The 26,457-nt window shown below is 54.1% G+C and overlaps 1 protein-coding gene across 2 annotated transcripts; it reads right to left on the reverse strand.

Annotated features, from left to right (window-relative positions):
• Positions 1 to 480: 480 nt before the first annotated feature.
• Positions 481 to 24,519, reverse strand: RBP1 (retinol binding protein 1). 2 transcript variants are annotated; one of them, XM_001494939.7, is made up of 4 exons: positions 23,950 to 24,519; positions 23,275 to 23,453; positions 2,321 to 2,422; positions 481 to 716 (listed from the first exon to the last, which is right to left on the reverse strand). In XM_001494939.7, exons 1-4 carry the CDS (start codon positions 24,020 to 24,022, stop codon positions 663 to 665), a joined length of 408 nt encoding a protein of 135 aa, XP_001494989.4. In that variant the 5' UTR covers positions 24,023 to 24,519; the 3' UTR covers positions 481 to 662. The 2 variants fall into 2 exon arrangements, with proteins under 2 accessions (XP_001494989.4, XP_070094331.1); XM_070238230.1 differs by having other exon boundaries at positions 23,329 to 23,453; positions 23,950 to 24,231.
• Between the last annotated feature and the right edge of the window lie 1,938 nt (positions 24,520 to 26,457).

Here is a 26,457-nt window from a genome sequence, read left to right on the forward strand (position 1 = left end):
TCATGACACTTCTGAACTCAAACCCAATTGGTAACTGCCCTTGGTGAGGGTTCACCTCATTCTAGCTTTGGGCTTACAATTCCATCCAGTTCCATTTCATTCGGAAATAATTTTGAGACCATCTCCTGTGTGTACAGTTAGAGATCTCTGTTGGGTGGACCTCCCTAACTTGGCTCCAAGTTCCCAGGGTGGAGGCCACCTTCTCCTGTGTCTGTGGCACTCACAACACTCTGGCCCTGATGGGATGTGTAAGGTGGTAGGTACGTACTACACAGAAGACCGAATGCCAGGTCACACACCCTGGCCCCAAGCCTGTGCCCCTGGGGAACAGCCGCACGGGTGCAATACCAGGCCCAAATCCGCAGGCATGCAGCTGGATTTCCACCTTCTGCCCAGAGGTAGCATCAGGTGACGTGGCTTCAGAAGCCCCAGAGAAAAGGGGAGACAGTGGGGTTTTGAAGCTTCTCCAAAACAGACGTCTTGAGCAGAGATCACTTTTATTGGGACGGTTTCGTTTTAAGAAGAGGAGAAGAGACAAAGCCAAGAGACAGACCCTGCTGGCAGCGGCCTGGGCATTTCCGCCCCACGCTGTGCAGAGAGAGGAGAGGGCACCCGGCCCCACGTCCAGGCCACTGCTCCTCGCGGCCAAGGTCTGCTCCGCTTCAGTGCACCTTCTTGAACACTTGCTTGCAGACCACTCCCTGCACCCTCATCTCCTGAAACAGAAGCAGGTGCCTGTCACCGGCCAGGGCACGGCCACACCTGGGGCCCGCGCATCTAGGGACAGAAACTTTGAAAATACTCGGGGGCTGCTATTTTTCCCCAAAGGGCTCAACAGGTCACTGCAGACCAGGGCTGCAAACCAGGGCGGTGGTTCCAGGCTTCACAGCTTGTTTTACAGGTTTCAGCTGCACAGTGGACTTACCTGGGGAGTTTGACAAACGCCTGGGTCTCCGCTAGACCAGTTCCATCAGTATCTCAGTGGGTGCAGTACCGGGATGGCTGTGATTAAAAGCCCCCAGGTAACATTAAACTGCAGCTGGGGGAGCCTGTGCGCTGCCAGCAGGCCAGCTCCTGCTGAGTGTCACCAAGGGGAGCAACAGCACAGTGTTGTCGTCTGCCAAGATTTTTTTTTTTTTCTTTGAAGGAGGCTGGAAATCTGAATATTTATGTGACATCTCCTAATTTTTAAGTTGTTGGCTGAAGAAGTTTGAAGCCCATTGACAGCCAAATGAAAGAGGCCTGGGGTTCCCAGTTTGCAGCCTCTGGCCTAGAGCCACAGAACTATTGAGCTGAAAGGGCCAATGGAGATCACATCATTTACCCTCACGCTCTGCAGCTGAGGAAATAGAGGCCCAGGGGAGACTGGCTCAAGGTCAGGCGCTGCAGCCCAGGCTCTCCGCGGCAACCTAAGCTGCCTCTGAAAATAAGGCCCTGGCACCTCTTCCGGGCATCCTGCAGCCCCTGATCTCTGCGGAAGCCCCATGTGGTAGGACGGCATTTGGCAGATGAGGCTAAGGGAAGGGAGGCACTCAGGGAGCCAGGACTAGCACCCAGGTCTCCTGGACCAGGCTCCTTTCTAGGAAGGAAGGTAGTTGGGGAGTTCCAAGGGGCAGGAGGAGTGGTGGGAGGTCTCCTCTCAGAGGACACGTGTTATTCTGGCCCTCCAGGACTAAGGCCCCTACTCTGGATTTGTGTGTGCTTTCCCAGACAATGGATGGAGTAGAAATGGCTTTGACTAGAGGTCCCAGGCCCAAGGACAGGGTGAGGATGGCCCACAGCTGAACTGAGAAAGGCTTCTCCTCCCCCAACCTAGGCTATTGAGATCATGTCTTAGAGAAGCTTAGAGAATTCTCCTTGGTTCTGGCCTGTCACAATTAGGCATGGTGAAAATAGACATCATTTGGGAGCAAATTTTAATTCTGCCACTTTCTAGCCGTGTAACTCGGATGTGAGCGTCCACGTTCTCATCTCCAAAACAGGGACTACAACAGTACTTGGCCTGGAGGGCTGCTGAGAGAACAGACAGTGATATGGAAGGCCAAAGGGCTTTGCTCCATGTCTGACGTTTAGCAGACGCATCCCCTCACCTCCTCCCTCTGACTGGACAATTGGGTAAGCCTAGACCTTGAAAACACATTGCTCAATTTTTAAAGTCATTCAAGTGTCATCTGCAGGCCTTTGGAAGAGAAGCTTCAGAGCAGAACGAAGGCCCAGCCATGAGGCATTCTTCCAAGGTCCATCAGGACCTGGACAGTGACCAGGGCCTCTGGGGTGCAGCCTGGCCTGCCCTCCCCAGCCCCCTGCCCCAAGAACCTACCAGGTGCAGCTCATCACCTTCAATCCACTGGGTCCAGCCACGTCCCTCCTTCTCGCCCTTCTGCACACACTCCAGCTTGTCCCCATCCCAGCTCACCGTGGTCTGCCAAGCAAAAAACCACAGTTGTCAATCTTGAGCAAGCAGCCCTTGGGAGCTGGGGGAGGGGCCGCCCCAACCTTGATAATCCAGAGTGTGCTCAAGTCAATTTCATTATAGGAAATAAGACCCCCTGTCCATCACATGCTCTCATCAAAGAATGCAAATCAGGTTTAAAATTTAAGGAAATCTTCATTTCATTTAAAGGGGTAATTAGGAGAGAAAACGTCATTGGGGTGGGGCTGTCCGTTCAAGGGTGGGGAATGGGGCTGGGGAGGGCAGGGGCTCTTGCCGGCAGAGCACACCCCAGGCGGGGGTGGGGTGAGGGCTGCTGTCCCGCATCTTGCTGGTGAGACGCAGACTTCTCAGAGTACCCTGCCCATCCCCAGACATTTCATTCATTCACCTATGCATTCGTTGTTTCAACTTTTTCGAGGTCTTGGGTCACCAAAGAGACCCCACCCCTGCCCTCAAAGAGCTTTTCCTCTCACGCAGAACAACCTTAGCTGTAAATAACCAACTGTAGGTACAAATGGCCGCTCCTCAGGCACTCTCTGTGCCCTCTCTAAATGCTTGCCACCGTCCTTGTGGAGCACGGATTAGCATCTCCGTCTTACAGGGCGGGTTGAGGGCCTTGCCAAGTTCACCCAGGTGGTCAATGGCAGTGCCAGGTCAGAACACAGATCTGTGGGGACCGAAGTCCCCCTCCCCAGTGGACTGCACTGCTTCCTTAGGCGCCCAGGGTCACCAGAGTTACAGACCAGGGGCTGTGGGGGCCCAGATGACAGTCAGGGAAGGGGAAGTTCTGAGAAGAGGAGGCACCAGGGCCTGGCCTTGAAGGACAGGAGAATGGAGCTGAAGCCGAGGAAAGGAGGCGCTGGGGGAGAGGGGTTCTCGGCTGGCTACCAGGAGACGAAGGCACAGAGACAGGCCACCAAGGACGTGCTCAGGACGCTCCTCGGTGGGTTCCAGGGAAACGTGGGGGAAAGAAGAGGAAGCTCCCGCTGCCTTGCTGGCCCCAGCCCCGCCCCTACCTTTGAGCCCTCACATCCTCCCTAAGTACGGGTGCCCCGCCAGGTGCTGGGTGCACTGAAGGCCAGACAGACAGCTGGAGGAGGCCCCGCCCATGCCCTCGGGAGATTTCAGTCTCATTGGAGCAGAAGGGCCCACCCAGAAACACAGGCTCAACGTGTGGGAACTTAGAGGCGAGACAGTCCAGGAGCCACGGTCTGGACTGGGACCTGTGTGCAGGTGCAGGGAGCTTCTCCCATCCTTGCAGCTACCCAGCTCCCTCTAACAGCCTTTCCGCATGGGGCAAATTGTGAGCCCTGCCTCCCCACTGTAGCGATGAGAACTCTGTTTGCCCTGTTTGCCCGTAGTTCCTGTGTGGCTCTGAGCAAGTCCATCCCCTCTCTGGGGCCCAGTGTTTCCATCTGTCATAGGAGGGGGTCGGGGGACATTAACTCAGAGGCCCTGGCTTTACAGAGGTGAGGTTCTAGCATTGCCGTGTTCCTGGCCACACCTGGCTCAGAGTCAGGACAGTCAGCAACAGGCTGATCAAGATTCAGGAGAGAAGGAGAAATCCGGGAAATGGGTGTGGAGTGAGTGGGGTCACTCCCTACAGGAGGACCACCTCCCCCTTCCCTCCCCCACTCCCAGTCTCCTCTTGGGCTTGCTGAGCACTACTGCCCTCTCCTCTTGGGATGAAGCCTGCAATGAGATCCATGCACAAGGGGGACAGGTGGAGTCAGCTGCATTTCCCCAGCTTTGCACAGGAATAAATCTGATCTCTTCTCCTGGAGCCTGCTCCCAGAGGGAGAGGGGGCACCAGGGGACTTGGGGTGGGGCAGCTCCTCTCCCTGGTCCAGAGATCACTCAGGGCACCCATCCAGCCCCAAACCAGAGAGGAGGTCCCACCTTGAAGCCAGAACATAATGAAGTTCACATCTGACAAAGTGTCACAGGTAAAGACCCCTAAAGACCTCAAGCCATTCACTGGATGCCTTGTCCACGCCAGGCCTGTGACGGGGAGTGCAGACTGGGGACTCAGACAGCCCTCGACGTCAAGGAGCTCGTAAGAACACTTGGCCTCCTCATCAACTGAACTCTGCGTGTTTATCCAGAAGTTTACCCTGCATGCCAAGGGCTCCAGCCAGACTCAATCAGAGGCCGAGAGACAATCGCTGTTCTCAGTTACGATGCACGCACTTCTGCCTCGACCAGAAAGATCAGTCAAAGAGCACATTCATACCCTCTGTGCTGGAAGATACGAGAACTGCTCAAGGAAGAACAGAGTAATAAAAAGAATGCCTGTAATCTTGCTCCTTCAGAGATAATTCCTCTAAAATTTTGATGGATTTCTCTCTCATCTTTTTTTCTATTAATACATATATATGTTTTCAAAAAATTAGAATTTCATCATTTATGGATTTGTAGCCTAGTTTCTTCATTTAATAGAAACGTTTTTCCCCTTCAACAAATGTTCTCCATAAACGTTATTTTAATTGTCATGTCATATTCAGGAAATGGCTATATAATTTGTGGGATGCAGCACAAAATAAAAATGAGGGGCTCCTTTGAAAAAAATGATTAAGACTTTGAAGATGGTGACAGCAGAGCATTGAACCAAGCGAGGGGCCCCTCTGAGTGTGGGGCCTGTGCAACTGTGCTGGGCAGAGGCCTCTGAAGCCGGGCCTGGGAGCAGTTCACTGCACATACATGCCATTATTAAGCCCATTACCAATTCTTGGACATTCGGGTTATTTATAATTCTGTGCTACTATAAATAAGACTTCCTTGCACACACAGTTGTGAACACATCGCTTCCTTCGAATACATTTCCAGAGGAAGAACTGTGGCGCTAAAAGTGTGCAGGTTTGGAAGGTTTTGGATAAGTCTTGGCAACTCGAGCTCCACAAAGCTCACACCTGTCTACCTTCAGCACCTGCGTCAGAGAGCGAGCGGGGAAGAGATGGTCACTGGTGGCACAGCAGGCTTTGCTCCTGGGCTAACATGTTAGCCTTTCCAGATCACCTGGCATCTCTTAAGAGGGACTGTTTGGATATAAATAATAAAAATACCTTATCAAAGGAATGACCGACGGCAGAATTTCAGCCTCACGATAGGTCCAGGGATACAGGGAACAGAAGCCTTTCTTAGAGCCCTACAAATAGGACCCCTTAAAAAGAAGGATCCCCAACACACAAAAGCTGTGTCAGTTCCCAAAGGAGGCACTTTCTCACCCTCAGTTCCTGCTGACTCTGACCCAGGGTGAGTTGGAAAGAAGAGACCATTCTTGTCTGTACTGAATACAAAGGGGAGGCTGAGCTCAGAGAGGTTAAGTGACTTTCTCAGTGTCCCCCAGCTTATGAGGGAAAGAACTCGGGTTGGAATATGGGCCTTGCATGATTCAGTGCCCCCTTGTTTCCCAGGCCAGGGCAGGGCACCCAGCAGATGTCTGCTGAAGTCTTTGGGGCCTGCAGAAAAAACATGGGCATTGTGCTAAGACTGAGCAGCTCCCAGGAGGAAGAACTTTCAGTTCAGTCCAACCATTGCTGGGTGTGGGTGCTGAAAGCCAGAGATGGGTCCTAAAGGCCACTGCCCTAAAGAGACCACCGCAGAGAAGGGAGAGAGAGAAATGCCAGGCGGTTACAGCCCATGTGGTAGGTGCTGGGATTAGGGGAAGCATGGGGCTGCTGTACCCAGGAGGGCACCTCATTCTCCTAGGAAGAATAAGCTAGTTTTCTTTCTTTTTTTTTTTGTGAGGAAGATTGTTGCTGAGCTAACATCTGTGCCAGTCTTCCTGTTTTATGTGGGTTGCCTCCACAGTGTGGCTTGATGGCTTGATGAGTGGAGCTAGGTCTGCACTGGGGATCTGAACCCATGAACTCCGGGCCGCTGAAGTAGAGCACCCGAAATTCACCACACCACTGGGCCAGCCCCATAAGCTAGTTTCTGAAGTGGGAAGGCTTTCCAAACAGTGAATAAGGACAAGCCAGCCAGTGCTGTAGAAGCCATCCAGGAGTTAAGGAGAGGGAGGAACACGGCTGGGAGGCAGATGGGGCCACAACGCCAGACTGAAAACTGGGACTGTGGCCTGGAGCACGTTCTCAATGCCTCCCAGTACCGCCTGTGCCCTCACACAGCCCCATAGCTCTGACCTGCTGGGGGAGCCATCAGGGAGAGCACCCAGTAGGTGGGCCAGGGAATCTCCCAGACTGTCCTCTGGGTTAAAGGGCTCTGGAAGCTGTCATTTGCACTGGGTTCCTGGTACCTCCCCCATCCCACTGTACACCCTCCACCTGTATCAGGCTGACCCAGTACTGTCAGCTAAGAACATGTTCCCCGCTGGACCCTCTGTCCCCAGCCATGCGAATTACTTTGGGCAACGGGATCAACCTTTCTGAGCCTCCGTGCTCTCACCTACAACAGAGGGATTAATGGTACCTACGGTGGCAGACTGATCCACTGGTGGCCCCCTATGGATCACATGATATTCACGCCCTGTGATATTCACAAAGCTGTGTGACTTGCTTTGGCGAATGGAACATTAGCAAGCATGACACAAGCAGTGCCTTCATAAGTACCAGTCCGCTGGGTGCTTGTCCTCTGGGAACCCGCCCCTCCTGGAACCCAGCTGCTGTGCTTTAAGGAAGTCAGGCTGTCCTACCGGAGAGAAAGGCCACATGGAGAAGCCCCGGAGGAGGAGAGAGAGGGTACCACCAGAGACCTGAGGCCCCCACCCCAGCCTTCAGCTGAAGGCAGCCACATGGCACGGAGCACTGCCCAGTCGACCCACAGAATCATGAGAATAAAGGTGTTAAGTTACTGAATTGTGGGGTGGTTTGCTATGCGGCATTAGATAACCCAAGACCCACTTTACCAGGTTGTGCTGAGGACAAGAGAAAACGTACATAAAATGCACGAGGCTGGCACACACGGCACTAGCTAACGGGGACCGTGATGTCCAGAGCTTAGATATGGACGGGATTTGTTTGTCGAGATGGAACAATAACTGAAGTCTTTTTTTTTAAGTTGGAGATTTGTGAAGAAGTGACGGACTCGCTATTCATCACGGCTAAACGTTTCAGAAGCTCCTTTCCTTCCAGGAGTCCACGCAGGGCCCAGCTGCTGAGCCGGGGGCCCGGGGATACTGCAATGTCCGCTGCCCCTAAAACGGAATTAGTCTTTGCTTAATCAGAAGATGCATTTGGAGACTCCCCACTGAGAGCTGTGACGGCTTCAAAAATGCGACACAGTCCTCCCACTTCACCACCCCATGTTCACTCTCGGTGGGTGTGGCTTTTTCTATTTAAGCTTTGTATCCTGTGGGAATAGACCAGCCACTTCCCAGAGGATCAGATTTGTCCTAAGAATAGAAAAGCGGGGTGGGGAGTTGGGAAGGAGGTCCGTCACCTGAAAACAAATGAGAGGGAAAAAGGAAAGAAGTCATGTTGGAAAGGGAATGGCGTACCAAGCAACGTCACTTGTTTTCTTGTGCCACAAAACGCAACTTCTGATAACAACCTTCCCCAGGACCCAAGAACTCATTCTGTGACCCCTCGGCGGTACACGGCCAGCTACCTTGGCTGGACGAGGAGCAGTGAAGTCTGGGACAAGGATTCCTTGCCCTCTGAAGGCCAGGTTTGGAAGGGTCTTTAAGAAGTCATTCAATCCAGTTTCCCAGCCTGGACACTTGCCACTGCTCAATCCATTTAATCAGGTCTCACGGGGAATTTCAGGCAAGAGGACGGTCCCATGCTTTTCAAGCGGCATGGGAAGGCGGCTGCCTGTAGGGGTACCAACCACAGGGATGGGCCCCACCCCCACCCCCACCCTCACCCTGCCTCCACTCCACCCTGGGCTCTGGGACGCCACCCTGGAAATGAAGCCCAGACAAATCCAAGAACGAGGCCACCTTCCCCGCCCCTCCTAACAGTAATTCTCACTGCAGAGGCCACCTGAAAGTTGCAAACAGGTCGGAGCCCAGGGCAGCTGGGTGTACAGCAAAGCCAGTCTAACTTTTCTATTAAAAACCTCCAGCACATTGCCCTCGTCAGCAGCTTTCCCAGAAAGACGTGCACCAACAGATGAATGAAGACAGCTGTGCATTACCCTGACAAGGGACTGTCACTGCAAAAGCCATTATCCAGCTCCCCTGACCACTCAGAAACCCCAGCTGGCACTGCTGCATGGGACCAATGACACAGAAAACCTGGCTCCCGCAGGCAGCCTGAGGAAGCATGTCCCAGGGCAGTCTTGAGGCCCTCTTGCCCTGTGCAGGTGACCTGTTCTGGGAGTGACAGATCATTCCCACCAAATGGACTCATCTCTTGGCAGTGACCTGGCATGAACCAGAAATAGGGGGATTCAACTTGGCTGCCAAGAATTTGCGACATTCGTTAAAGCTCCCCAATACCCAAAACACCCACTCCAAAGAGGAGGGCGGCTGATGGCTCACTGGTCCCTCCAGGCTCGCCCACCCAGGGGAGGCCCCCTGCTTATGGACCCACCTCCCAGAGGGCTGGCACTGAACCTCATTGTCTCTGTGGCTCCAGAGCCAGGCCGTAACAGGGGAGGCCTTGTCTGTGGTGATTCTACCTGAAAAGGCAGAAAAGGTCCAGTCTGACCCAAAGCCCATGGCTCTTTAAATTTGGGGGGAAAACTGAAAAACCAGACTGTGACTAGATCCTCTCTATACATGACGTGAATCACTAAAAGACGCAAACTGGCCATTCCTCCCGGAGTTGGATTTTGAAGTGTGCTTCACCCTTTGTGGGTTCCTAGGACAGTAAGAAAGCTCTCAGCCTCTGGTGCCTGTGTGATAAGCAGGCGGGTGGGAGGGGCAGGGAAGGGAGCAGAGAACCTGCCAAGTGCCAGGGCCGGTGCTTGGAGCTTCCATAATTTTTCACTTGACCTTCAAGCTTTAGAGCTGATAAAAATTAGGCTTAGTTAAGTAACCAGCCCGAGCCACCTACAGGTTGGGGGTTGAGGCATTGCTCGAACCGAGTTCTTTCTGGCTGAGATATCCAGTGGGTGCCCACGAGGCCAGGCTGGGCGAGCAGATGCACTCACTCCTCTCCTTCTGATCCATTCCTAGGCCCTGGCAATTATCTAAAATCAGCACATTTGGGGGTGGGGGGTGGGGGGAAGGCAATTCACTGTAAAGCAGACTAACACTAAATTTTTAAGGGCTTAAAACGTGAATGAGTAATTAGAGACGTAAAAGATGTTAGAAGCAACTACTCTAAACCAGGAAAGCCACATGGCCTTCAGGGGGCTAAAGAATGCAGTTCTAATCCCATGGAGAAGCTGACAGCAAACGGTAACATGCTTCTTAGAACAAACAAATGATAAAATGTTAAGACTAGTCTTGACATGTCATGTTTTAAATTCCTTAAACATTCCAGCAAGCGCCCAAGATCAATTTTAAAACAAGAAACCGTCAGAGAGCTCAAGGCCCCAAGAAGCCAAGGTTCTGGATGGGGAGGAGGGAGATGGGCCTGGAGGTCACGGGGTCCCTGTGGAACAGCACTCAGTCATTGTAGGGCCCAGTACCAAGGGTGGCCATAGGACTGGGCTGGACCCAAGCTCTGCCATGGAGCAGCTCAGCCTGGAGGGAAGGCAGACATGTAAACTGGCATCAACATGAGCCATGTTTGGTGCTGGGATGTGTGATGGGCACCCAGCCCAGCCTGGCAGTCAGGGAAGGCTTCCTGGTGGAAGTAACAGCATCATGTCATTACCGTTGTCACCATCATCACCCTAACAACATGTATTGAGTAACCACTATGTGCCAGGCAGGGTACTAACAAGGCAGGGGTCATATAGGTTGATTCCTTAAACCTCCTGGAGCGTTTGCTTCTCCCCATTTACAGACGTGGAGACTGAGGCTTTAAGGTTGCCTAGCCATCAAGTGGGGAGATGAGATTTGACTCTGGAGCCCATGCTCTTGGCTACTGTGCCCACAGTTCCCTAATCTAAACTGACCTTTGACCGAGCAGCAGGATTGTGCAGCACGGTTCTGTGCAAGGAAAAAAGATTCAGCAACTGTGGGCTCCACACCTGCACACCAGCCTCGTGCTGGAAATCCAGGCAGGTAAGGTAAGGACCCTGCCTCTCAGGAGCCCACAGACGACTGGACAAAGAGCCAGAGAATTCCAGCAGAACGGCAGTGCTGGGAAGAGGCAGGGGTGGTGGTTACGGAATTGGGAAGGCACCTCATCGGCCTCTGAAGTGGGCACAGAGGTCCACCAGGGAAGGCTTCCTGGAGGAGGCAATACTGAAAGTAATGCTGGAACTGACACCAAAAAACACCCTGAGAGTTAGGTTAAGAAGTCAAAATTGGAAAAGAGGAACAAAGGAATCCACGCAGAAGGAACAACCTGGACAGAAGCCGGGAGGCCAGGGGCTGCCTGAGCAGGGCTTCTAAATAGGCTTTGCCTGGCTGGACTCTCCTGGCATGACCCTCCCCATGGAGCCGGATCCTGTACCTCCAACCCCAGAATTTACTGGGGAGATCGCTCACAGCCTCTCTTCCTCCTCACTTGACATCTTCGTGGCTCCAACCAGCCAAAGCTCGTGCAAGGAAAATCCAGATGCCTGCTTCTCTGGCAGCAGAGCTGGCTCTGCTACTCGGGCCAGTGCAAGAAATCAGCCTACTGTCAGGTCCACCCCCAGAGCAGGTGCAACAGGAGGGAACATCCTGCCAGAGAGGCTCAGAGGAGCTCTCAAGGCCAGAGCCCACCAAGGCCTCATCATGTCCATGGAGCCTCTGGACTCTATTTTTCATCTTTCAAGGAGAACAGAAACAAACAGTTCCCAGAAGATAAGAGATGCTGGCTCAGTAACCAGGGAAGCGTGAGCAGGTCAGAATCTCTTGACCAACAGCTCCTTGGGGTCTGGGATCCTTTTATTCACTGCAGGATACCAGCCCCCACCTTATGATCTACAGCAAAGGAAATGCACATTACTATTTGTCGAATGAATGAATGAATGGTGGAAAGCATTCTAGGGTACTCATAATTTTTCAGCCAATGAACACCGCCACCCTTAGACAAAATATCCAGGCAAAGTATCTGCTTATTCTTCCATAGATCAGCCTTATAGAAATGCGTTAGACTGGAGTGACAAAGCCCCAAGCTTTGGAGGCCTGGAGCACTTAGTCATCATGCCCAGCACCAGACCCAGGAACAGTATGAGTCATGGTTTATACTCCCTTCCCCCCGACTCTGAACCCACGGCCTGCCTGCCCACTGTTACCACATGAACCACTTGCTGCCATGGATGCCATTGCCACTGAACAGCACCTGGCAGGCTGGCCCAGCCCCCGACAGAAGTATGCCTCCCTGAGTGGGGCGCTCAAGAGGGACCCGATGACAGCCTTGGATGGAGGCAGGCCTGAGCTCCGATCCATCTCCACCTCCTTCTAGCTGGGTGACCCGGAGCAGGTTACTCCTTCTGAGCCTCCATTTCTTTATCAGCAAGATGGGGTTAATGAGTCCTGCCACAAAACAGCCACTGGGATGAAATGAAACTTGGGGATGCAAGGACCTATTTCAGTGCTGGACACGTGAACTACTCCACAAGCAGTAATGCCCCTCTGCCCTTGGCCTTGCCCAGTCTGCTCTCTGCAGAAGTGGAAAGACATGTGCTCTGTCAGGCCAGCCTCTGCTCTCATAACCCTGATGGCCAGGTGTCCCTTCACACATGTCACCACCCCGAGAATTTGTCTTCTAGAGGACACAGTTTATAAGGCGAGAGAAGTAATAATAACAGCTCACACTGAGGGAGCAGTTGACTGCAGGCTTTCCTGCATCTAATCCTCACCATGAAGTAGGTATCCCTTGCTTTAGAATTAACCCATTTCACAGACAAGGCACAGAGAGGTAAGTAACTTGGGTAAGTCCACCCAGTGTTTAAGTGGCAGAGATGGGATTCCAAGACGACGGTCTGGCCCCAGAGCTGAACCGGTTCTGACTCAGCCAGCTGCCAGGACCTGCCTCAGAGGGAGCCGGGCTGTGGACAAGTGAGAGCTTCAAGGAGGGCCAGGAACGGCTGCCCGCAGGCCTTGAGGCTGCGGTTCTTGGACAGCAGCCCAGCCTCCACCGTCAAGGAGAATGAGACGCAAACCAGACCTCACTCCCCTGCACCTGCCGATTCCATCCCATGACGCCACTACCTCCTCAGGGGACACCCCATTTCCATCTCTCTCTGCTAATACTATGGAGTCAGACCACCAGCATCTAAATCCCGGCTCTACCAGCTACCTGATCAGACAAGTGACATCTGTTCTTTCATTTCCTTCATCTATAACATAGGAAGAACGTTGGCGTCTTCATCATAGAATTGTGAGGATTAGAAGAATTAATGCATGGAAAGTGTTTAGAATTCCTAGCACATGGGAAATGCCCAATAGACATCAGCTATTATTAAATGGCAAGTGGATCTTGTGCTGATCTGATCAATGACTACCATTTCTACTGTTTGAGGTTCTGCTAGTTTTACTTATCACTCATTTGACAAACACATTGGAGCCCACTGTGCTAGGCACTGGAGATACAAAGGTGTGGGCCCCACTGTCTAGAATCTCAAATGCATTAACAAGTGTCACAGGCGCCCTAGAGAGGGACAGCATCTGTAGAGAGGGAGAGTGAGGCAAATGGAGAGAATGAGATGGGATGGGGAGTCAGGACAAGATCAGTGGAGCAGTTAAGCCCAGGTTGATCTTAACCAACGGGGAATTATCCTCCCAGGCGGAGGCGGCAGGGGAATCATCCCAGGGAAGTGCACAGAGAGATGCAACAGAGGCTGGCAAGTGGAGGCACATGCAAATGGTGGGATGGGGCCAAGCATAAGGTGTGAGGTAGGGGACGGGGCTGGAGAGGCAGGCGCCACCATGTCCCGAAGAGCCCCAGTGACATCCAGCCTTTGCCCATCAGCACTGGGGAGCCTCTGAGGGTTTTGAGCTGGGGAGCAGCATGATCAGATTCCCCTTTGAGAACGCGAAGGATGGGCTGAAGTATTGAGGATGGTGGGAGGGAGATCAATGTGAAGATACTGCAGTAATTAAATAAAATAACCCTGGAAAGCACTGAGCCTGGCACACAGTGAGCTCGAGACGTTCATTGCTATTATTATTGTTACTATTATTACAGGCAAGAGATACGGGAATGGGAAAAGGGAAAGAGATGCTAAGCAGCAGAATCTATGACACTTGTTGACTGACTGGCCACAAACACTTTTCATCTATCTTCACAGCGATCATTTACACAGCCACGTAGTGGTGCAGGGAATTAAAAAGCCAGTCACTCTAACCATCTGTGGTTGTTGGGCATTCGGGAGCACCAGCAGGAGGCAGCCTGTTCTGTAAACCACACACAGCCAGGAGTCAGAGAGATGTGAAGTCGAATCCCAGGGCTACAGGTACCCAGCATCGCGGCCCAGGTCAGGACCCTCGGTCCCTGTCTGTAAAATGGGAGAGTAGCACCTCCCTTCTGGGGCTGTTGGAGGATTGCATGGTATTCAGAAAGTGCTAGGGCAGAGCCTGCCACAGAGCAGCTCACACGGTGGCCATGATCAGGTGGGTTGTTGAGGATTATGACCACACAGCGACAAATACCTCTGAACAAAGAGAGAGAGCTTTTTTTTTTCCTTTTGAGTGATTTTCCTGGAATATAATTCCTTAAGTGGGATCTTTGAGTCAAAGAGAATGATGATTTTTCTGATTCATTGCACATCATCAGAAAGAATTTTTTCCCCCTCATTTTCTGAGCACAGGGCCAGTTCTGCTGTGAGGCTGGCAAAGGTGGGTTTTGCAGCCTGGGTTCTCCCCTGTCCTCCTTTCACGCCCTCCATACCCGTCTTGTTTATTCTTTTCTTCTCCAGAGCACTCCTATGCTGTCCCGGGACCCTCAAGTCAGGAAAGGAGGTTGCGGGGGGCGGGCTGGGGGGGAAGGAAGGAGGGAAGGGATGGAGGGCTGACTTATTAACATCCCCCTATTAAAGACAGCTGGCACTACAAGGCATTTGCATTTAGAGGAAACATCTGGAGAAGTCTTTGGCTATTTAATTGAAATACATGCGCTCTAATGGTGGCATTTTAGGTAGCATGACAGAGACCCGGTGTTCCTTTGTGGAGGACAAGGGGTGGTGTGTGTGCATGCACACCCAATTTATACAACAGACACAGCTACAAAAATGCTTCCCAGGGAGGAAGCTATTGTGAATGAGGCACAGTCCTTGCTCTCAGAGGAGTTTTCAATCAACTCCAAGTCAAACATGAAAAAATCCTTGAGCCCAGGTGAAATGTTAACAATAGGACCTAGCCTCAGCGGCTGGTTTCCAGAGACTTCCATGGGGAAAGGGGGCCCCAATGGCAGTCAGCAGCTTACCTGGCTTCTGGATGCCTGCAGGGGAGGATGGTGGAGCTTCCAGCCCCACCCACCTCTTTGGGTTCCAGGCCCCGTGGAGCCAGGGGTCTGGGTTGACTGTGAGGGCCTAAAGACCTCAGAGTGGGATGGTGAACCAGTAAAACGGAAGCTCCCACGCTGAGCTCACAGCCAGAAAGTGGTTTCAGGAACTGTTCAGACCTGTCTACTCGGGACTTTTGGAGGGGTGCAGGCTGAAGGTGAGGTCCTGGGCCACTCCCAACATTCTCAGGCTTTCCCACAGGACTCTCCCTTTCTCGTCAGGCCCACACGCGAGCCTCCCATGCAGGGCCTGCCTTGGATGGCAGGTGGCCCAGGGGGTGGAGTTCTGACCCTGCCTGCAGAGGCCTCACTCGGGGTACCACACACTTTCTCCCAACCCCGAGGAGTCCTCCTGGGCTCAGCTGCTCCTAAGATTAGTCAGAAACAAGAGCCCAAGCCTGACAGAACTTTCAGGCTTGCCAGAGAATAATGTTCGAACTCCCACTGCGTACTCACCACACACTAGGCACTGTGGTCACAGCTTCTCATGCATATACCACTGTGAACTTCTCTAAAGTATCTTTCCCCCTACATGCTCTTCTAGAACCTTCCCACATCCGCACTGAGATGTGGAGTCTGTGTCTCCTTCTGTTGAAGATGGGTGGGCCTTTGTGACTGCTTCAACCAACAGATTAGGGCCAAACTGTTGGTAAATGACTTCAGAGGCTGAGTAAATCATAAAAATGTCACACACGTCTGCCTTGTTTTCGTGGCCCTCTGTCCTGAGTCCCAGCCGCCTTGTTGTGAGGAAGCTCAGGCAGCCAGAGGACTGCGTGTGAATGAGCCATCCAGAAAGCAGAAAGCGAATCCTTCAGCTTCCTGCTGACGTGCCATCCAGCAGGGATGAGACATCCCCTTGAGCCAAACTGCAGATTTGTGAATAAAATAAACAACTGCTACAGATTTGGAGGTTTGCAGTACTAAGTTTTGGAGTGATTTGTCACACCGCAACAGAAAACTGAAATAATTTATCACCACGTTGAATTTTTACAACAGCCCACCAGTGGTAGCACCTCGGCTCCTTCTTACAAATGAGGACACTGAGGCCCAGAGAGATGGAGCACCTTCCCCAACGTAAAAAAGCTGGAAGGCAGACCCAGGATTCAAATCCAGGTACCTCGCAATGCCAAAGCTCCTAAGCGCCCTGTCGCGCCCCACACTCGTCCAACTGCGCACACTCCTGGTGTCACTCATTTGGACCCTCAGTTGCAAACCATCGTGAGCCGCTGCAAGTTTGCTATCTCCACGCAGACTCCACCCACAGGGACTGGACTGCACTCATTCGTCCCCAGAGCTGGGTCCCCTTGACCCCAGCACAGGCTTATTACATTGAATCACAACGAGAACATCGCAGGAACCTGGGCAGGGGGCCAGCACACTTCCTCGTTTTTCTTTCTTAGTGGGTGTCAAAAGCACGGTCTTCGAACCACCAGCATCAGCATCATTGGGGAACTTGTTAGAAAAACAAGTTCTTGGGCCCCCTCCAGACGTCCTGAATCAGAAACTCTGGGGCTGGCATGTGCTTCAGATTGAGAACTACTGATCTAACTACTTATGTGGTTCTTAACCCATGATCTTCGGACTCTGAGTGTCTGAGGATGTTTTTAGATACAAGTGACAGGAAACCGATTCAAATAGCTTAAGGGGAAAGGAAGGAAATATACCGGCTCAAGCGCTTGGAAAGTCTCGGATGATGCTAGTGTCAGAGCTCCCAATCGTCCAATGTCGCACTCTCTCTCTCGCCTCTACTTCTCTACTGGCCTCATTTTTCCCTTCTGTTGGATTTCTCCATGCACCATGGAAGGTGGCACGGAAGCTTACATCAGGCCAGCTTATCAACCTTAGGGAGACTAGAACACACCTCTCTCGCAGGGTCCCCAAGTTAAATCCCAGGAAAGGGTGTGACTGGCCCACCTTGTGTCACATGCGCCATCAGGTGACAAGCCATGGGACACTGCCATCACCCTGGTTTAAGGTGCTCATCCCAGGAGAGACAGTGCACTGTGATTTGAACCCCCCAGGTGAGTGGGGGTAATTTCCACCAAAAGGAGCGCTTCTTTGGGTGGGTGGGGAGCGACGTCGGTCAGAAAACCAGCTGGACCTCCCCCACTAAACCCCTGGTCACCATGAGTGACTACGCCATGGCCCTCAGTCTAGGGTATCAGAAGGGCCCTGGCCCCTTGTTGCACACGGTATTGTGGCCTCCCAAGGCACTGTCCCCTGTCCTATCTCTATGGTCCTCAGAATTTGCCTGCGAGACAGGCAGAGCAGCAATCATGACGCCCGTTTTGCAGATGTGAAGACAGAGGCAGCATGTCCCGTCACTTAAGGTCACCCTGTCAGGTAGGTAACGGGGATGTTGCTAAGATCATTTGGTGCAGCATGGCACCTAGTAAGGATTTGCACCCGGTATTTTCCTTTGTTCCGGCCTAACAACAAACAAAACCTAACAAACCAGTGGATTCGTGAAAGCTACTTTGTGCATTTTATTCGGGTTGCTTTAATTCTTCTTTTAGTAATCCTCAAAAGCACGCTGCTGACACCGATTTCAGAACTTTAGCTAAGACATGAAAGAGACTCCGTGTTTCCATCCTGGAAAGGCCCCAGCCGAGCCCTGGGGGCCTGATCTGGGAGGGGCGGCGCCCAGAAGGCTCCCAAACCCAGAGGCATTCCCAGCTCTGCAGCGCAGGGGTTAACTCTGCCGTTGGCACTGTGTGTTTTAAAATAAGAAGCCCAAAATCTCTTTAATGAATCAAGACAGGATCAGAAAACTGGCAGGAGTTTAAACCAAAGTGGTAACGTGGTTTGGTGGAAGTTATGTATTACCACATATAACCAGATGGATGGATGGATGGATGGAAGGATGGACGGACGGGTGGAAGTAGGAAGTCAAGGAGGGAAGGAATGGAAACACAAGACGGTTAAAAAGGAAAGAATTCAGAAAATCTATAAACTCTGATATGGAAAGATGCCTAAAAAAATATCATTGGTGAAAAACCACTGTGCAGAGGAGTGGGTCCTTCCTTCCTTTTTTTTAGGCTTCAGTTAGAGACACCGACACTCAATCAATAGGCAGATAGCTGCTAGACATATTCCAGGAAGATTTCCAGACACATCCAACAGAAACGGTCAGCGGCAAGTGTTAATCTCTGGGGAGGGGGAATGGGGCCAAGAGGGGGCGGGGTCCTTTCCTTCTCAGTCCGCTCTCTCCAGTGCTATCTGAATCTTCCTTTTACAATAAAAACAAAGGCCGCCACCGACAGCGGGACGGAGGGCTGGCAGCCCAGCGAGTGGAAGGCAAGCTCTGCGCAAGGGGTCATCCTGAGTTCACAGCTGGCTGTGCAGGCGGGGCCCCAGCCTGGGAGGAGGCGCCGGGCTCCCGAGTGAATGAAGCCGCCTCCTCCAGGGAAAACCTGATGGGTGTCCGTGGTGGGATGACAAATGGCCCTCCTCCCTCCACCCTGCAGAGCCGGGCTCCGGGTTGTGATTCCTGGCCAAGGCTCCATCTTCTCCCACAGAAACTGCTCTTGCTGTGGGGAGCGGATGGTGGGAACAAAGAACCCCTACCTGGGGATTCTGGGGCCAGGAAGGGGACACTGTTTGAGGCTGAGGAGCACCTTCCTTTTTCAAGGCCCCCGCCCTGCCAGAGCCTCTGTCTGCTAGATTCCATCAATGACACTGGTTTTAAACTGGGCCTGAGATTTCCTCTTAATGGATGAAGGCAGTAGAGAAAAACCAAGCCCACCATTTCCACCCGAATGATAGCCCTGCTGCCTGTGGGTCACGTCAAATCCGAACAGAGCAGGCTGGAAATGTGAGCTGCGTGGTCCTGGGCTATGCGGATGTAAATCCCTCCACCCCTCAGCCACAGGGCCATTTCAGGTGCTTCTGGGCATGGACTGCGATGGCCATAGGGGCCAGACAATGGACTATGGCGGCCGGTGGCACAAGGCCCTCTATACCTAATTTTATAGTTTTCTACTTTTTATAAAGGCACAGACACAAAGATGTTTCTTTCCTCCAAAGCAGAGGTTCTCAAGCTCTGGTTGCATCAACACCACCTGGCCGGCTTCCTGAAACCCAGATGGCTGGTCCGCTCCCAGGGTTTCTGGTTCAGCCCAGGAGTGAGGCCGGAGAATTGGTGTCTCTAGCAAGTTCTTGTGATGCTGCAGCTGCTCTCTGCTCTGGGAACCAGGGCTCTAAGGGAGGGACCCACAGCGCACACAAACCGCCACTGATCCTCGACTCTGGAGGAGGGGGGACAGTGACGGGAAACTGGAGAACGTCCCATCTAAAGGGAGCCACCGCGACACTGTCCCGGGGATCCGCACGGCACAGGAAAAAACAGGCAGCCAAGAGTTTTCAGCAATCTTGACTTTTTTTGGTAAGAACAGCCAGAAATATGAATTTTTCTATGAAATCTTACAATTTGGGGCTATCATTGGCAACTGTCTGAAATTTTTCAAACATTGTGCAGGTCAAACGAAACACATGCGTAGGCCGATTTCACCTCTGGCTGGGAACTGTGTGTGTGTTCCCGTGGAGAAGAGGCGGGAGCAGACATCTCTGAGCCAGTGAGCCTCGGGACCCGGTGGGGAGGGATGTCACCCTGACCTTGCCTCTCCCAGCAAGGGCTCCCTGTGGCCTGTCAGGGCCACAACTAGCTCCCTGCCAGGTCCTCATCACCTCCTCTTCCCTGGCCATATTCTGCACTCCAGCCACGCTGAAGTCTTCGCAGACTGCACCTCTCACCTCCAGGAGCCACCTCCCAACCAGGACTTTTCTGACCTCTGGGCCTTTGTGCACATGGTTCCCCCAGTCTGGAATGCTCTTATCCCTTCTCCACATCTGCCCTAATTCGTACTTGTCCTTCAAGGCCCTGCTCAGCTGTGACCTCCCCTGGGGAACCTTCCATGACCACTGCTCCCCGCTCCTGCCCTGCTGAGCTTCCACCATTACACTGGGCTGTACCCGTCTGAAGACATGTCTGTCTCCTCCACCGGCCTGGGTGCTCCAGGAGGCCCTGCTGCCTCTGTGTCCGCAGGGCTGAGCCCAGGGCCTGGTGGGACAGGTCTGAAACAGCATTTATCAAGCGCTGTTCTCTTGGCCTTGGCCTTGGCCTTGGCCTTGCTCTCATCCCCTTTCTGTTTGGCTACTTCCTGTCTATCCTTCAAGCCCCAGCGCAGACTCCACTTCCTGTGAGAACTTTCCCTGACCTGGGAGGGGCCATCCTCTGCCTGTCCTCCGTCCCTCAGCACACCATCACCAAACTACTGGCTGCTCTGGTCTGCCTCTCCCACCACACTGAACTCCAGGAGGGCAGGAAGCTTGCACGATGCATTTCAGTAACATGGGGGCTGCAAAGACAGAGTGGGCCCCTGGAAATGCCTGTAGGACTAAGAGAGGAATGAACAAAACGGGTGAACGAATGATCCCAGGTGAGAAATGAGACCCTGGTAATGTGCTAGGAAGAACAAGTTAGAACGACGCCAGCCTGATGCTGAGGACAACCCGCCTCCTCTGGCCCCTGCTCCTAGCAGTGTGTGCAGAGCACGAGAGCAGCAGTGGTGACCCAGCAGCCACCTCGCCAGGACCCAGGCCCTAGAGACCTCAGCCAGCGCGGCCCCTTGGCCTGCAGCTCCCCCGTTCACAAGCCTCAGGTGGCATAGCTGCTCTAATTCTACGACCCTAGACCCTCCCCAGCCACACTCTAGAGAGGCCCACCATCCAGCAGGGCAGCCCGAGGGAAAGGCTTCTCTGCAAGGCAGGGGCCAAGGGAAGGCCCAGCAGAGGGGCCGTCCCTCCGCCAACAGCCAACAGCAAGGTGAGTGAGTGGCTGTCTGCTTGGGACGGGGTTGCCCCGAGTCCTTAGACAGCAGAGGTGACCATGAATCCTGCCCAGTTTCATGCAGGCTGCCCAGCTGCTGGGCTCCCTGAGCAGCTCACCTACCTGTCCTAATGCTGGGTTGAGAGAAGGTGGCCACATGCCACTTCCTTTGTGTCCCAAACCCACCCTGCCACCCCCTTTCTTTACAATTAAGTGCAGGGGTCACCTCCTCCAGGACTCCTTCTGGGATCCCTCTTCTGGGTGCTCACTTTTGTCACCACTGATCTCACTCTGTTCTGACTGTGTGTGTGTCTCCACCACAAAGACTGTGAGTTCCTGGGCGTCAGGGACTGGGACCTGCTCCGCTGTGTCCCTGCGCCTGGTGCCGCGATCAGCACGAGAGGAAAGCGGCAGATGTGGTGCAGTGATTAATGTAATGGCCGGGACTCTGGGGCCGACAGACCAAGTTCAGATCCTCCCTCTGCCACCTACTCAGTGTCCCCAAGGTCCCACAACAAGAAATTCTGCCTCAGTTTTCTTATCTGTAAATGGGGTTGAAACGGTATTGTGAAGCCTGAGTTAAAATACAATGTGACCAGTGAAACAGCATTTACCAAGCGCTGTTCTCTTGGCCTTGGCCTTGCTCTCATCCCCTTTCTGTTTGGCTACTTCCTGTCTATCCTTCAAGCCCCAGGGCAGACTCCACTTCCTGTGAGAACTTTCCCTGACCTGGGAGGGGCCATCCTCTGCCTGTCCTCCGTCCCGTCCCGTCCCGTGTCGTCCCTCCCTCCCCCCGCCCCCGTGTACAGTGAGCACCTGATGAGGGTGAGCCAGTATCACTAGCTGAGCAGAGATGTCCCGTGCATTAATGGATGAGGGAGGGAACGAAAGAGCCGAGATGATTAGCCAAGTACTAGCCAGCACATTCCAGAGGCTGCAATGACCCCAAATAGACATGTCTGAAGTACTCTGTGAGCACCCCCCGAGGGAGCTGGGGACAAGGATCACGGTGCAGTTCCATGCAGCAGGTCGGGCTTGGAAAGGCAGGCCCCTCCTCACGGAGCCAGAGCCTGTCTGAAGGTGTCCTTTCCCACTGGAGCCTCTGGGCAGATACGAGGCCAGGGCCTTTTAAAGGCACAGCCTGACATTTCCCTACAACAATAGTGTTTTCTCCCACTAGTGGCCTCTCCAAGGACAGTCCCTGCTGGCCACCCCCTCTCCCACCATCATTCCAAACTCGAACTCCTGACCATCTTCAGATGAAGCAACAATGTGTGTGTGTTTGTGTGTGTGTGCGTGTGTGTGTGAGGCCTCGGGGCCTGGGGTTCCTTACTCCCAGACACCAGCACTCCTTCAGCCACAGTCCTAACAAACCTCAGCCATCTGGTTTCTGCAAAGGCTACCAGCAGAGAGGGCCCTGGCTTCAAAGTCCAAAGGCCCAGGGTTCAAATCCTCTCTCTTGCCAGTCTCTCCCCGCTGGAGCCTCAGTTATTTCATAACACGGGGTCACTAATCCTGCCCCCCTGGGCTGTGGGGTAAAAGAACTGGCACAGCACAGGGCAGACAGCTAACCCTCCGTACAGAGTGGGAGGGGAAGACAGGAGGGAAGGGGGAGGGGAAGGCGAGGCCCTCATCCTAAGCTAGGTGGCTCCCTGGGGGAGAGCTTAAACCAGCTGTGGATCCAAGACTGGGAAAGGGAGACCAGGGGCACCCTGACCTCCCAGCGACCTGAGAACGCTGACGAGGCCTGGGCTGACCTTCCGGAGTCTGCTGTGGCAGCGCTAATTGGGGTCTCCCGGTCACCAGCTTCCCACCCTGGGGGCAGGAGGCTCCCTCCCCTTCCCCCCTCCCCAGCTGCCAGCGGGGGGGATGCAGGCACTGACCTCCTGAGGGGGTGTTGGCTGCGAGGTTCAAAGGAAGCTCGGAGGGCAAAGGAGGAGGGGGGGACGGGGGAGGGGGGATGGCCAGAAGCCAAAGCCCAGTTTTGGAAGGAGGAGGGGCAGGTCAGAAGGCTTGCGCCAGGGCCAGGGGTCACGTGCCTGCTGCTTCCTAGAGTGGCTTCCCACTGGGTCCTGTAGGAAGCTTACACTTCAGAGGGGCTCCCTGGTTTCTGCTTTCTTTCCTCCCTTCCTTCTCTCCTTCCTCCACCAGGCCAGCCCTTGCCTGAATTCCGGCCCGGCCCCTCCCTAGCTGTGCTACTCGGGGGCATGCTGGTTCATCTCTTTGAGACTGTTTCCTCATCTGTAAAATGGGTGTACTCATACCTCCCTCAAAGGCGGCTGTGGGATTAGGTGAAGTCAAATGTCTAAAGCCCCTGGCTGGCTGGGTGCCCAGACACAGCCGAGAATCAACTAACCGCAGCTTTCATAACTCTTACCATCCGGTTAGGATGGGGGGGGGGCGTGCTTCATGAGTCAGTGCTGCCTACCTTGGGGGCTGGGAGTGCCAGGATCTCTGGTGCCCAAGCACACAAGGGCCCTTGCGCCCCACTCAAATGAACTAGCTTAGCCTTTGGGTAGGCCCCCTGGGCAAGAGATGCCCGGATGTACACAAAACCTCACCATGCACTTGCGGTCATCTATGCCCGTCAGATCCTCCTCAAACTCCTTCCCAACCTGGAAGTCCATGATGTAGTTCCTAAAAGTGCTCAGCGTTCGGATGATCATATGGTCGCCGTCCTGCACGATCTCTTTGTCTGGCTTCAGCAAGTTGGCGATTTTGCGTAGTGCCACATTGACATCTGTAGGATGGCGGGGGCAGAGAGTTGGCCGAAAAACTCAGAGAATTGTTCCCAAAGTAGCCGGGGCCCCAGTTTTCCCCACCCTCCCCGGGGAAAACAGCTGGGGTTCCCTGCTCGCTTAGCGCTGTCTGCGCGCAGCCGGTCTGTGTCTTTTTCTTTTCTTTCTGTTTTTGCAACAAAGTTTTTTGCCTTTATTCTAACCCTGCAAAAACTAAAGCTAGTAAACCAAAACCTGCTTTCCTAATGAAACTACCCGCGTCTGGAGCCAACTATCAGACGTTTGCCACCAATTAACCCTAACAACCCCGATCTCCAGGTCGCAGCCTGCCGGCCGCTCTCAGAGCCACGGCGCCGGCCGCCCTTCCTGCGGCCCGGGGGCCCGGGGCGGCGCTCGCCCGGGCGGAGGCAGGCGACAGCGGATCCGGAGGCTTGGGGGGTCCCCACGCCCCCGCCACCAGTGGCTCGCCCCGGGCGCAGGGCGGTGGGCAGCGCTTACCGAGCGCGCGCAGGTACTCCTCGAAATTCTCGTTGGCCAGCATCTTCCAGTACCCGGTGAAGTCGACCGGCATTTCGTGGGGCGACTGGGGCGAGACGGCCACGGAGCGGCGGGAGCAGCGTCGGCTGTGCCGGGGCAGCGGCTGCCGAGGCGGGCGGGCTGGTGGGCGGCCCGGAAATGCGCGCCCTCCCGGGCCAGGGGGCTGCGTGGGGCGGCGACAGCAGGATGCCGAGCGCGCACAAAGCCCGCGGGAGGATCCCCGGGAGCCCTCGCTCCTCCCCTCCGTGCGGGCGGGGCGGGCCCCCGGAGGGCCAGGTTCGCCCCGGGCCCGCGGCCGCCTCCATTCGGACCTTCAGTTCGCTTCCTCGGGAAGGAAGTGCAGATGCGGGGTTTGCTGTACGGGCCCCAACTCTTCGGTTCCTGCGGGATTCCTTCAAACACCACGAACTTCTCACATTCGGCGGCCACTTGAGGGTCGGGCAAGTCCCTCGGGGTTTGCTGGAGGGATTAGGGAACGAGCACCTCCAGGCCTTTGTCCGAAGCCCCGCGCGGTGGGTGGCCAGGGTGGGGAAAGCAGTTCAGCTCGGGAGGAAAGTGGGGCACTCTCCACATCCCTCCCCCAAAGAGAAGCAAGAGTTCTGCTGTTTGGAGTGAGTACGCTACAGGGCCCTCGGCGGTCCTGATGCACACTCGAGTGTGAGACCCGCTGCTCAGGGCAGATGTCAGCAATTAGCAACACACCGCTGCTTGTCCCTCCTCTCACCCATCGGCAGCAAGTGCTCCAAAGTGTTCTGCACTTCGCTTTTTTCACTTAGTATAATCTGGGGACCTTTCCACATCTGTGCGTGGAGAGAACCCTCATTCTTTTGCAGGATATTCCATTGTTTATCCAGCTTGTCCCCACGGCTGGACGTTGATGTTTCCGATCCCCTCCTATTAGAAACAGCACGCAACGCAGGTCTTTGATCGGTCCTATCTCCCACCTGGTGCGTATGTCATTGTGCTTTAAAACCGCTCTCTGCCAGCGAGGAGATGACATGATCATGTGGGTTGACTTTTTGACTCTCTATTAAAGACTAAATACCTCTTTCAAATTGCTTTTTGTACAAATCACAGCCTGGGTGACAGCTGGTTTGTCCTCCTCCCCTCCAGCACAAACCACCCCCTCCTCCCCCAACCTTCTCACTCACAGGACAGCTAGCTGAGTTAGAAAAGAGCCTCCTCCTGGGGCAGAGGTGCTTCCCCCAGGGAGTGGCTTGCATTTCAGCCCTTTTAACCCCCTTGTGCTGTGCCAGGCTTTCTCAGTCTCTGCACTGTTGACATTTTGGGCCAGATCATTCTTTGTCATGGGGGGCTGTTCTACGTAGTGTAGGGGGTTTAACAGCATCCCTGGCTTCTCCCCACTAGATCCCAATGGCACCTCCCACAAAGATGTCTCCAGACCTTGCAAATGCCCCTGGGAGGGGGCGGAATGACCCCTGGTTGAGAGCCACTGCTTTAGACAGCTGTGCCCCTATCAGGCCAGTTTCCCCTCTCGTCTCCCCTGGCTCTGGATGCTCAGGCCATCAGTTGTTCACACAGGCCCTGGCTCTGCATCCCTCCCTAGCTGGCCCAGGGCAAGTCTCAGTGGGACAGCCCAGGGAAAGGACAGCTCTTCCGGCCTGAAGGTGCACAAAGAAACCCCCTGGGCTCAGGCAGGTCGACCAGTGGGGCCCGGCCTTGCTTGCGCTTTCTAAGACATCTAAGCAAGGCCAGCCACGGCCTGGGCTTCCTTGTCGGCCTGACTCACCAGAAAGGAGGATCAGCCAAAGGTGTACACAGTGAACCGGCCATTCCTCGCTCACCCCTGAGTCTAACCTCCTCTCCCTGCTCCCCTGCACCATCCAGTGCAGCCAACTGGATTTTCCCCCTCCCCAACCTTCTCCCTTTGTGCTGAGTCTCCTGAGATTGTTTGTCCCAAATGCCCAGCAAAGTGCCTGGCAGACAGAGGCCCAGTCAGTTCTGGCCATGCCCAGACTCATCCCTTTGTGCTGTAGGCCCCTCCCTCCCTCTCCGGTCCTCCCCTGTCCATCCCACAGAACCAAGACCTGGCCACTCCTCCCTCCTCTTGCCCTTTGGACACCTCCTGCTAACCTGACCTCACTCTTCTGAGCTGGCCGGCTGGGCACGTGGCACTTAATTCAGCCTGGTTTTGCCTGGTTCCCGTCGGCCTTTGTCTAGTCTCCCGTGGGTCAGTAGACTCCCGCCCTTCTGGGTCCTCCAGGGCTTGTGAGGACAGGCTCTGGAGGCAGCTCACTTGGTTTGGAGCAGGCTGTGTCACCGCTAGCTGAGTGATCCCTTCTGTGCCTCAGTCCCCACATCTGTAAGATGGGACACTCTCACTACTCACCTCTCAAGGGGTGAGAAGCGAAGGAGATAAGGGGTACCAAGGGCGTGGCACAGGATTGCGCTCCAGAGGCCCCGCTGTGTGTGCTGCAGAGAGGGAAAAGACAAGGGAGAGAGGGTGCG

This window comes from Equus caballus, chromosome 16, assembly GCF_041296265.1.
Source record: "Equus caballus isolate H_3958 breed thoroughbred chromosome 16, TB-T2T, whole genome shotgun sequence".
Lineage (NCBI taxonomy): Eukaryota > Metazoa > Chordata > Mammalia > Perissodactyla > Equidae > Equus > Equus caballus.

What these genes read in the sequence shown, in the direction of transcription:
- RBP1 (XM_001494939.7), bottom strand. Translation starts at nt 24,022, where the DNA reads ATGCCGGTCGACTTCACCGGGTACTGGAAGATGCTGGCCAACGAGAAT. An exon ending in GGAGTACCTGCGCGCGCTCG is followed by an intron (nt 23,454 to 23,949) that starts GTAAGCGCTGCC and finishes GCCATCCTACAG; the next exon opens with ATGTCAATGTGGCACTACGC. An exon ending in TAGATGACCGCAAGTGCATG is followed by an intron (nt 2,423 to 23,274) that starts GTGAGGTTTTGT and finishes TTTGCTTGGCAG; the next exon opens with ACCACGGTGAGCTGGGATGG.